The following is a 12,129-nucleotide window of genomic DNA, read 5'->3' on the forward strand; positions in this document are numbered from 1 at the left end:
GTCTTTGGTATAATCTTAACTCATTTACTTATGACCAAAGGGGAAGAAATTACTTCGAGGGCTCTAATGATTCCGTTTTTGGCGATTCATGCCAAAAAGGGGGAGAAATGAGCCCAAAGCAAAAGGACCGCACCACTACCAAATTCAAAAACTTAGTGTTTTCCAAAAGTATTTATCATTTGGTATCCTATTGTGTTCAAAAGGGGAGAAAGCAGTATTTCAAAAATGGTATATCAAAACCCTCTTGAACACTAAGAGGAGTATCTCATTTAGGGGGAGTTTTGTTAAGTCAAAGGAAAAGCATTTAAAACGAGGGGAGAAAATTTCAAATCTTGAAAATGCTTTGCAAACTCTTATTCATTTACCTTTGACTATTTGCAAAAGATCTTTGAAATAGATTTACGAAAGGATTTGCAAAAACAAAACATGTGGTGCAAACGTGGTCCAAAATGCTAAATAAGAAAGGAACATTCCTTGCATATCTTGTAAGTAGTTATATTGGCTTAATTCCAAGCAACCTTTACACTTACATTATGCAAACTAGTTCAATTATGCACTTCTCTATTTGCTTTGGTTTGTGTTGGCATCAATCACCAAAAAGGGGGAGATTGAAAGGGAATTAGGCTTACACCTAGTTCCTAAATAATTTTGGTGATTGAATTGCCCAACACAAATCTTTGGACTAACTAGTTTGCCCAAGTGTATAGATTATACAGGTGTAAAAGGTTCACACTCAGCCAATAAAAAGACCAAGTTTTGGATTCAATAAAGGAGCAAAGGGGCAACCGAGGGCACCCCTGGTCTGGCGCACCGGACTGTCCGGTGTGCCACCGGACAGTGAACAGTACCTGTCCGGTGCACCAGGGGACTCAGACTCAAATTCTTCACCCTCGGGATTTCTCGGAAGCCGGCGCGCTATAATTCACCGGACTGTCCGGTGTGCACCGGACATGTCCGGTGTGCACCGGACATGTCCGGTGCTCCAAGGAAGCGCGGTCTCCGGAACTCGCCAGCCTCGGGTTCGGGTGGCAGCCGCTCCGCTAAAATTCACCGGACTGTCCGGTGTGCACCGGACTGTCCGGTGCACCAGCGGAGCAACGGCTCTCTTCGGCGCCAACGGCTCCCTGTGGTGCATTTAATGCGCGCGCAGACGTCAGACTTGCCCATGCTGGCACACCGGACATCAAACAGTACCTGTCCGGTGTGCACCGGACACCCAGGCGGGCCCACAAGTCAGAAGCTCCAACGGCTAGAATCCAACGGCAGTGATGACGTGGCAGGGGGCACCGGACTGTCCGGTGTGCACCGGACTGTCCGGTGCGCCATCGAACAGACAGGTTCCCAACGGCCACTTTTGGTGGTTGGGGCTATAAATACCCCAACCACCCCACCATTCATTGCATCCAAGTTTTCCACTTCTCAACTACTACAAGAGCTCTAGGCATTCAATTCTAGACACATTCAAAGAGATCAAATCCTCTTCACACAAAACCCTAGTGACTAGTGAGAGTGATTTGCCGTGTTCATTTGAGCTCTTGCGCTTGGATTGCTTCTTTTCTTTCACACTTGTTCTTGAGATCAAAACTCCATTGTAATCAAGGCAAGAGGCACCAATTGTGTGGTGGCCCTTGCGGGGAAGTTTTGTTCCCGGCTTTGATTTGAGAAGAGAAGCTCACTCGATTCGTGGATCGTTTGAGAGAGGGAAGGGTTGAAAGAGACCCGGCCTTAGTGGCCTCCTCAACGGGGAGTAGGTTTGCAAGAACCGAACCTCGGTAAAACAAATCTCCGTGTCTCACTCGCTTATTCGCTTGGGATTTGTTTTGCGCCCTCTCTCTCGGACTCATTTATATTTCTAACGCTAACCCGGCTTGTAGTTGTGTTTATATTTGTAAATTTCAGTTTCGCCCTATTCACCCCCCCTCTAGGCGACTATCAGTACCATATGCTTCTACTATCGAAAGCATTATGTATGCTCAAATATCTATTCGCCCTAACTTAGAATTTACTATCGGGATGCTTGGGAGATATCAGATCAACCCAGACATAGAACACTATAAGAGCATCTATAACAATGTTGACCTATAAAATGCCCTATAATTTAAAAATGAGTAAATTTTATTGGATTTAGTGCACTAACAAAATATTCTGCTCCAACAGTAAAGCCTCAAATATAAATTATAGGGTAGCCTACTACGGTGTAGTATATTTGAGGCACTTGAGAGAGTGCCCTATAACTTTTTGACTAAATTTTATAAAATGAGACATTGTTAGAGTAATTTTTGTTGTGTAGAGCCCTATATTTCAATTTAAGGCACCAATTTAAGGCATTGTTGGAGATGCTCTAAAGCAGTTAAGAAGGCTCTAAGGTACCTGCAAGGTACTAAAATGTCTCATGCTAACATATAGAAGATCTAGTTCCCTACAAATAGTTGGCTTTGCAGATGCTGACTGAGGAGGTTGTAAAGATACACTAAAGTCTACTTTGGGGTATGTACACTCTCTAGGGGAGTTATTTCTTGGAAGAGGTGCAAACAGACAACGAGAGCATCGTGACAGTGCACGCTGAGTTTGCATCCATGTATGAGGCAAATGGGCGGGCAATATAGATGAAGAGATTCATACTCGGATTAAGAGTGGTTGATAGCATAGAAAGACCACTGAGAATTTAATGCGATAATGAGACAACAATATTTTACTCTTATACCAACAAGTCAAGTGGCACTGCTAAGTTCATTGACATTTAGTGTTATGTTGTTAAGGAGAAGATTTCAGGATCAAACCATAAAAGTTGAGCATAACAATAGATAGCAGATGCTAGCGAATCCGCTCACAAAAGCCTTCCACCCAACGTGTTAAGACAACACGTAGCCGGCATAGGTTTAAGGGAGTGCCTATGATCTTGAATCACAGGGGCTACAGATTGCAACTTTGTAAAATATCTTTTCATTCTGAAGCAGGGGAGCATGTTGTATTCAATGAGTGCATTGATACTTAATCGGTCATTGTCACGCATTGGTCTCTATGTGTAAACTTTGTTGAGGGATGGAATCCAGAAAAGTTGAATATAATGAATGTAGAGGACAAAGGAGAGATTGTTGTGTGTGTCCTCTATAGCCGGTCACTAGAGACTAGATTGGACTCAACCAACTAATCGTCTCTTTAATCGGGCCCTTGATTGGGAGGGCCCATGTTGATCTCGGTTGGAGCCCCCGGTCACATGACGCTATATATAAAGGATTAAGGGTCGCAGGAAAAGCCAATGCTAGTACTTGCCCAAAACCCTAATCCACGCAGAGGCCCCATCGCCTAAGCGTCGGAGTGACTGGAAGAGCGACAACTAACGGCTCGGATTCTGATGCCTACTGTTCCTCTGCAGAGCAATGGAGGTGACACCGGCGGCGGCGGCGGCCACACTCCACCAACACCAAGCCAGGACGTGTCAACACAACAACAACGAAGGTATGTCCCCCTATTCCTCTCAGTAGAAGATTTACTCGTCATCGGAGATTTTCCAGTTATAGATTGGTATTCTAGAGGCTTAGAAATTGATCCTAGACATAATAGAATCTAACCGGTCGATCTCTTGACCAGTGAGATCTGCCCCCATACCCACCTTGCGAGGCCCTACTCCTTATTGCCGATGACTTCCCCGGCCCACCGGGACATGTCTCCACCGCGCAATCTTGGGCTTGAGCTCGTAGACTGAAGAGAGGGGATCAGGGGATCCAGAGATGGAGCAACAATGGGAGAAGTTTGGGGTAGCTGTCGTCTGGCTAAAGAAGGGAGGCAGGGCACCACGAGTCATTTTCACATGGCCTATCCAAGTCCTTGCCACGGTAGCGTGTCCGCGTGGCTGGCTACATACACAAAAAATAACATAAATATAGATGTAGTGGAAGCTCTCTCTCCTCTCCTGTAACAATTATATAGAGTCAATTGTAAGGATGACAAATGAATGTACGCCATCTGCAAAAATCCTCCGATCTGACCGGTGCATATGCAAAAAAAAATGCAGAAGAGAAGAGAACAATTCTGGAATGATTCCCAACGTCCTGCAGAAATCTGAGTGGCTCCAGTCCCCGTCCCAGCGGAGCAGAGCACTCGATCGCGTTGCGTTGGTGACCCCGTCGACGTCCTCGCTCTTCTCGCCGTGCATTGGCTTCATCACCTCCTTATTCGCGCCACGCCACGCAGATGCCATGCCAGTGCCCAGACACACCGCCGCGTCAACCTCCCGCTCTCTGGCTCCCAAGTTACATCACCACGGACATGGAAACCCCCTCGCCGGGCGCCACGCTCTCCGCGGTGATCGCCGAGGACCGCCGCCGGGAGGCTCGCCGCCGCCAGGGGGGCTTCGGGCAGGGCGGTCTCCTCCCGTACCTCGTCCCGGCTTGCGGGCGTCCGGCCGGCCAGAGGGGCGGCAGGCCGCTGCACTCTGAGCTCATGGTAAAACTGCACCGCTGGGGCGCCACTTTCCTGCCCAAGGGCGGCGGCGCCGTCGCGCGCGAACTCGAGGAGCCGTGCCGCGCGCCAAGCCCGCCGCCACGGCCTAGACCATCATTCACACCGGCTGCATCGGCGGCGGAGCCGGAGGTGGTGCCGCGCCACGAGGCGCCCGCCGTGAGTGTCGTCCCCACGACGGGGCCTTCGAGGGAGAGAGAGGAGCCGGCGGCGGGATCCGAAGCCATTGCCGAAGCGGACATGTCCGCCGGCGAGAGCGCGGGGAGCAGCGACCACCAGGCGACGCCGGTCGTTACCGTCGCGGGAGGAAGTGGGGGAACCTGGCTCAGAGCTTCGCCCAAGACGAGAGCGAGGTCTCCGTCACTGCAGACGGACAGCGACGAGTCCCCTCGGCCCCTCGCCGACTCCGCCGCATTGCCCGTGGTGGCCGACGACAAGTACGTGTGGGCGGACAAGTACCGGCCCAATGTCCTCAACGAGTTCATCTGCAACAAGACCGTCGCCGCCGAGCTCTACCAGCTGGTTGGTGATCACACGACCACATTGCAAACGTTGCTTCAGAGTTTGCCTTGCAGTTTCGTATCAGAGCAGCTTTTAGGATTGTGGCCAAGTTCATCTGATACATGGGCAAGTTCGTCTGTTGCATGCAGGTTGTTGCACACCAGTGCAGACATTTCATCTTTGAAGGCCCGCCGGCGGTTGGGAAGAGAAGCATGGTACTGGCACTTATAAGGGATGCTTTTGGCCCCCATGATCTCAAGGTCACTATGGCAAACTTGGCTTAAATTACTACTAGTCCTCATTTAAAGAAGCTAAATGGCTAAAACCTCGGTGTCTTCACAATTTGTTATTTTTTTCTCCATCCTGACATACGCAGATAGAGGAACAGACAAAGAGATTTGAGCTGAAGGTACTTTATATGCATGAAAGCGTTTTCCCCTTTTTTTAACTCCATGGTCACTTTCACCAAAGTGATCAAGTTCTTTTTTCCTTTGTTGAAGTGATAAAGTTGTTGCTATTGTTGTGAATTCATAAAATGCAACCAACTGGAATCATCAGCGACTAATTGACCGATTTCACACTATAGGGAGAAATTAGAAAGCACATCGATGTCAGAGTGAAGACCTCTGAGCATCATGTGGAGGTGAGCTTGGCTGATTTACATGGCTACGAGAAGTACATCATAACCACTCTGTTGAGTGAATCCATCCCATCACCAAGCTCAGTTTGTGACCATACTAACTGCAGAGGTAACATGCAATATTTTGTTAATAAAGCTAGGAATTTCAAACGATTGCATTGCATTGCATGCTCCGCATTGATTTGGCAGCAGTTTTACATGCTGCGTTCATACATCGGTTGTTTACATATGTGCAGTGATTGTTATCCATGATGCTGATAAGCTCTCGTTTGATCTTCAACATTATATTGGTTGGTTTTTGGGGAGGTATGCCGGGTGCAACAAAATCATTTTCTGCTGTTCTGATGCTTCTAATCTTGAAGCCATTAAGCATCTCTGTAAGGTTGTGACTCTTCAACCACCTTCATTTGACGAGGTACTTCACTACACAACTTGTTGATCAGTGTTATGTGTATGATTTTTTCGCTTATTGCACTAGGCGGTTTGTTAAAAGATTGTTTGTTTTTAGATAATAAATGTTCTAGAGTACATTGCAACGCAAGAGAGCATTGATTTGCCTCGTGATCTTGCTAGAAGAATTACAGTCGGCGCAAACAATAATCTCCGACAGACAATACGCTCTTTTGAAGCTACTTGGAAGGCAAAGTAAGCACCTTAAGTAGATATTTCATCTTCCATTTTATACAGAAGGATTCAAAATTTCATGTTCAGATTGTAGGAATTGTCATAGTTTTACAATGTGACTTGACTCTTCCTTGATTTCTGACCATTGCAAGTGGTATGTAATTTTTTAGTAAAAGTTACTAATCATTCATCAATTTGTAAGATGTGTCGTATATTTGTACAATTTGGTTATGCTAGGACTTCTTGTATTAGGGGCTATGATAGAGTTGGAGCCTGAACTTTGTATCCTAGGGGCGATAATAACTCTTATTGTGACCATGAGATGACTTGACGGGTGGTTTAGGTGGTGGCAAGGCCACGGGAGTGCCCGAATGTTGGTGTAGCTGCTATTTTACCGGGAGGAGCATTCGTAGTCAATGCCTCAAGGATGCAAGCTTGTCGCTAAACCTTGTTAAAAAAAAACATCGTGTCTCAGTATGATTCTCGTTTGCGTATTTTCTTGTATGGTGTTATGCTTCCGTGTTCTTCGGTTAGCAGATCCATTTGGTTCTAGATCTAACCATGCACTCTAACACAGTTAAGTTATATGCATATTTTTTCCTTGTTGAGATGATTATGTTTTGCAACTGTGTTTGTTTGACATTCTTTTCTAGTGGTCGTTACTAATCATTTCATCTGTCAAGGTGTATGCATATTTTGTCCTTTTTTAGATGATTAGTTTTTGCAACTGTGTTCATATTGCTGAAATGAAGTGTCTGTTGGTGGAACTTCTGCATTTATCAATAAATCCACTTATAAACGCAGCTACCCGTTCATAGACGGTCAAGTTATTTTGACAGGATGGGAAGAAGAAATCTCTAATGTGGCCAGCAATATCATGGAGGAGCCAAGTCCAAAGCAGTAAGCTATCCCTTGCTCCCTGACGTCTTATAGTTCAGCAAATGTGTACTTTAAACGTCTGAACAGAAATGTTTTGATTTGCTGTGCGTACAGACTGTTTCTTGTCCGGGGAAAGATCAGAAAAATGATTGAACATGATGTGTCACCTCATTTCATTTTCTCTGTAAGCTTTGTTTCATTAATGTCTCTATGATTTCTATAGTCCAGTAGCTTGTTTTCTCCAGACAGATTGTATAACTGTTGATCTTCCCTTTTTGTTATCCTTTATCTGACATTGTAGCACCTGGTCGCGGAACTGAAAAGGGACAAGGATGAAGACTTCCAGCACAGCGTTGATGAATTGGCCTCGGACTTGAACCATGTAAGCATTGCTAGCATCTGCAATGAGCCAATGATCGTCGGTTTTTTTTTTTTCCATTTTTCAGCTAACAAACCTGCAACCACTATGTAGTGTAGGCTGACTTGCATTGCTTTGTTTGGTCCCATATGGCTAGTTTCAAGATTCCAAAGGGCAGTGCAAAGGAAACAAATCACGGGAGGCAAACTTTAAAACGAGGTATATGAACATAGAAGGTTTTACCGCTGAGGCTCATGACCATGGTGAAACCATCCAATGCTTCATAAAAATTGAAGGTACTAGAAATTCTTTTTACAGTTTCATATTCTATTCTGAACTTCAGTCTAGTGAAGCAACTAAACCTTGAATTCTGGCAGAATTCACCGTAAGGTTCCTGAGCTTCTACAGATCTCTAGTGGCAAAAAACTCGAATAGAGGCAGTGCTCAATGAAGAACAACTCGTCGCTTGGGTCTACAGATCCCCTTCTGGGGGCTCTTGTACCTATGGTACCTGAATATGATGCGTTGTGTCTATTGTCTTCATCTTGTAAAATTTACCTGTATATGATGACATACAGTTTTTCATATGTTACTATCATATAAAATAAAATCGTAATATAAAAAAAAGATGGCCTTATGGTTTGCTGTTGCAAATGGAGAAAAACTATACTCATGGCTGAACCGTTAGTCAAATATTCTGCAATTTTCCCTTTTTGGCATGCCAATTTTTTTGCAACATTTTTTGGTATTTTTGCTCCGTCATCTACAGCAATTAACTTTTGCAACACTTTTGGATATTTTTGCTCCTTCGTTACAGCAATTAATTAATTGTTTAGAGTCAAGAATGTTAGGAGTAACCTATTTGATTACGAATCAATCTTGATGTTGTTAGAGTGGACGCACTAAGCCAGAACCGCCTAGATTATTCCAGCTGAACTGTCCAGATTATTTCAGCTTAAGTGCATAAGTCACACCTTAGAGGCAGTGACATACTTAAATCGAAATAAACTGTCAGTCCGTCAGATCTAGTCCGATAAATCACTTACACCAAATCAAATAACACTTGCTCACTCGAAGGCGAGACATAGATAAATATCAATAAGAGTATTTTCAAGGGATTGTTGGTCTAGGAATCAAGTTTGTGAGAGAGAGCTCTTTGTCAACAAGAGTATTTTCATATGCAGATTGGGTTGGTTGCATTGATGATAGAAGGTCAACATGAGGTTTTGTTGTCTATCTTGGAGAGAATCTAGTTTTCTGGTTTGCTAAGAAGCAGTTGATGTCTCGATCTAGCACTGAGACGGAGTACAAATGTTTGGCAAATGCTATAGTAGAAGTAGTCTTGGTAGAAACAATCATGAAGCAACTTAGAATAGTTTGGCATGCATGAAGCGTCGAGTTTCTGTTGTGACAACTTAGTGCGACTTATATGACAACCAATCTCGTTTTTTAGGCTCATACTAAACACATTAAGGTTGACTATCATTTTATGCGAGAAAGAGTAGCTAGCATGCTATTATCAAATCAAGATATATTTATCAAGAGATTAGATAGCTGATGGTTTACTAAAATATTGCCAGTAAGAAAATTAATAGAATTTTGGTACAACCTCAACATAGGTAGTTGTGGCTGAGGGGAGATGTTAGAAGAAGTAACATAATTGGTTACAAATCAATCTTGATGCCATAGTCTATCTTTAGTAGAGTTATAAACCGCCAAGACACCATGAACTAGTCTATCTCTAATATAGTTGTAAATGTCCAAGACACCGTGAACGTCATTGTGTTGTTCTTTATCTACGAGTCGTATTTGATGACTATATATTAACTTTTAATGGGATGCAGATAATTTATTGATTCCATTATTTATTTCAAGGAATGCACCTGCATGCATAATGGAGTTTAACATGCATTAGTGTTGTCCTAACTTTAGAATAACCTTGATTATATATATTTTTTAGATAATGAGAATTAAAAGTTCTCGGTCTTTGTCTCAACGAGACTACAACCGAATTATTATAAACTCAGATAAGAACATAACTATCTGAAAACTCAGAGAAAAGCAAAACATAGTGTGGCGAAACTAAACTAAAGACAAAGTCTAAATGCAGATCCACATCCATGATGTCTAAAAAATGCATCACCAACTCCTCCAATCTATACATGCCTTGTTTATTAGTTCTTGATCATCATGTCTAAGTTGTAGTTGAGATCAGAAGTGAAGCCTGCAAAAAAGATTTTATTGGAGCATTATCAAACACTGCATCATTCCTGCTCAACTAGGTTGCCTAACATATGGGCGAAGCTGCTAGAATAAAGTGTCTTCTCGTTCTATTGTTGAGACCAGTTAACCAAGAACCAAAGATATGTCTAACATTGTTTGGTGGACGTACACCACATTTGATTCGAGCTAAACACCAAATTAATTTAGCAAGTTGGCAGTGGAAAAAAATGATCAATTATCTCATTTTGAGGTAAAAAAGAATATTTTGCATTTCTATTTCAGTTATGTTTGAGTAAATTATATATATAATGTAGTTTAACATTAATATTGTCCTAACATTAGAATAGCCCTGAATATGTATGGCTATAAATCATCCGAGTCATGGTTGGCTATAATTCAAGTGGCTCAGATGCATAGCTTAAAAGTCAGAACGCTGCAGCTAATGAACAATTTACAATTCCCATTTTTCTGGCTATAATACTAACGAAAAATATCTATATTTTCATTATTTACTTTCCATCAATGCGTGAATTAGCATGCTTGTACATATCTGAATTGGGTATGAACGTCTGCTTTGTTCATTCATTCAGCGTATACAAAAAATCCACAAACCTAAAAAAAATCACAATTCTAAAAGACCCCGGCCGTGAGCTAGCTATCTTCTGAACCTAACACAAGAATAAAAAGCGAAAAGAAAAGAAAAGGGTTACAAGAAGCCGGCCGTCTGGCACTCGGCGATTATTGGACAATATGTATGTCATCGGTCAGGGCGCGATTGCACGCCACCGTTCGCCGGGGATGATGCCGCATGGTCGGTGTCCGCCACCGCCGCGCTGCCGTCTCCCTGATCGTCTACCAGGATCGCGATGCGTCCACCGCCGCCGTAGCGGGGCGTGGCAGCCGGCGCGTCCAGTTCGGAGCGGCACACGGGGCACGTGGTGTGTGCGCCGAGCCACGAGTCGATGCACGCCGTGTGGAACGCGTGGCGGCAGACGGTGAGCAGGCGGACCGCGTCGCCCGCGGCGAACTCCGACAGGCAGACCGCGCACTCGGCCTGCCCCGACGCGGGCCGATGCGTCTCCTCGAACCACCGCACCGTGGGGAACGTGGCGAGGACCGCGGGGTCCAGACCGGCCGGCTTGTGCGACGCGTGCGTGTCCGGCGTGGCGTCGGACGCGGCGTCCGCATCGGCGCGGAGGCGGCGCCGGCGGCGCAGCCAGAGGGAGAGGAAGTGGAGGAGGTCGCGCAGGAGGAAGATGGAGAGGAAGCAGAGGAGGAGCACGAAGAGGATGAACACGGGCAGCAGCATAGGGAACGGCTCCCGCGGCGGCGGCCGCACCGGGGCGCTCGCCGCGCCTGGCCTTGGGGACGACGCGGCTCCGCCGTGGTGGGCGCGATGGTCGTGGGTGGCATTGCCGAGGAGGCGACGCGCGGCCGTGACCACGACCGTGTCCATGGGCGCATGGGGCGGGGCGATCGGGGCCAAGGCTTTTAGGCGTGCGTGTGTGGCTCGTGGTGCTCGCGGGCGGGAGTTGGTTGGGCGTCGTCGGTGTGCAGCGGGTGGAGCCGTGGGTTTTACGGTGAGGCGAAGGCGACGCCGGGACGGCACGACACCGACATGTACCGCGCGTGCACGGGCACCGCCGCATGGACCCCGCCGGCCGGTGGAGACGTGATGCGACGTGTAGGGAAAGGGGAAGGCAAGGCGGGCGAGGTAGCCGCGCGTCGTGCTGGTGTCATATGACATGTTCGGTGGCCGCAAGCTGCTATGTTTGAGCTGCGTTCTCGTTCTCGTTCTGCTTTTCGCCTGTCGCTGATAGTTTCCGCGCCCACATCTGACAACGATCAGTCGATCACTAGCGAGCGAGATCAAACAGCGCAGTGGGGACGCCCTGCCGGTTTTTTCATTCCCCTCTGTTGCCCTGCTATGTTTGTTTCAGTTTTTTTTCAGCTTTTGGTCACCAGAAATTGTTACAGACTATTAAACATCTAGCTTTTTAGCTCACTTCTATAAAAATCGTTTTAGTTAAAACCGTCTAAAATCAACGTGAACACAGAATCAACCAAGTTCCTACGATAGTAGAAACCATCATTTTCTACCTTCTAAACTCTATGGACTCTTCTATCTTCCTCCGCATGTAATCGTCGTGATACCTAGATTCTCTCTACAGCCAGATTATTCCTATTTTTAAAAAAGTTCTTCAAAAAAAGCTAAACCAAACACGATGATTTGTCACGCACACGAGGATTTGTAGTTACGACGGGCCTCTCTGCACTGATCCACCATCCGATGAGGTATGAAAAACTGAACATTTGCACCATCACAACATGTTTTGTGATAAAGAAATTCCTTTCTAGTCGTGTTTTATAACATTTTTTCGCGGCTAGCTTCTGCTCTCTTTGTGATGCTAAGTTTTTGTGATATCCTAGCCCCTGGGATGGG

At 45.6% G+C, this 12,129-nt stretch overlaps 2 protein-coding genes across 2 annotated transcripts; one reads left to right on the forward strand and one right to left on the reverse strand.

The window, feature by feature from the left end:
- The first annotated feature begins 3,982 nt into the window (after nucleotides 1–3,982).
- LOC103637697 (replication factor C subunit 5) lies at nucleotides 3,983–8,117 on the forward strand. The gene is made up of 11 exons (XM_008660366.4): nucleotides 3,983–4,983; nucleotides 5,112–5,222; nucleotides 5,339–5,371; nucleotides 5,549–5,711; nucleotides 5,839–6,017; nucleotides 6,111–6,247; nucleotides 7,031–7,126; nucleotides 7,220–7,289; nucleotides 7,407–7,487; nucleotides 7,621–7,759; nucleotides 7,841–8,117. The coding sequence occupies exons 1-11, from the start codon at nucleotides 4,195–4,197 to the stop codon at nucleotides 7,912–7,914; spliced, it is 1,872 nt and encodes a 623-aa protein (XP_008658588.1). The 5' UTR covers nucleotides 3,983–4,194; the 3' UTR covers nucleotides 7,915–8,117.
- A 2,050-nt stretch (nucleotides 8,118–10,167) lies between these two features.
- LOC103637698 (RING-H2 finger protein ATL8) lies at nucleotides 10,168–11,267 on the reverse strand. Its single transcript, XM_008660370.4, has one exon. It carries the CDS (start codon nucleotides 11,140–11,142, stop codon nucleotides 10,444–10,446), a length of 699 nt encoding a protein of 232 aa, XP_008658592.2. The 5' UTR covers nucleotides 11,143–11,267; the 3' UTR covers nucleotides 10,168–10,443.
- Nucleotides 11,268–12,129: the final 862 nt, after the last annotated feature.

The sequence above is a fragment of the Zea mays genome, chromosome 1 (genome assembly GCF_902167145.1).
Source record: "Zea mays cultivar B73 chromosome 1, Zm-B73-REFERENCE-NAM-5.0, whole genome shotgun sequence".
Classification (NCBI taxonomy): Eukaryota; Viridiplantae; Streptophyta; class Magnoliopsida; order Poales; family Poaceae; genus Zea; species Zea mays.

Coding starts and splice junctions, on each gene's coding strand:
- LOC103637698 (XM_008660370.4), bottom strand. CDS start 11,142: ATGGACACGGTCGTGGTCACGGCCGCGCGTCGCCTCCTCGGCAATGCC.
- LOC103637697 (XM_008660366.4), top strand. CDS start 4,195: ATGCCATGCCAGTGCCCAGACACACCGCCGCGTCAACCTCCCGCTCTC. Junction 6,248..7,030: donor GAAGCTACTTGGAAGGCAAA/GTAAGCACCTTA, acceptor TTATAAACGCAG/CTACCCGTTCATAGACGGTC. Junction 7,290..7,406: donor CACCTCATTTCATTTTCTCT/GTAAGCTTTGTT, acceptor CTGACATTGTAG/CACCTGGTCGCGGAACTGAA.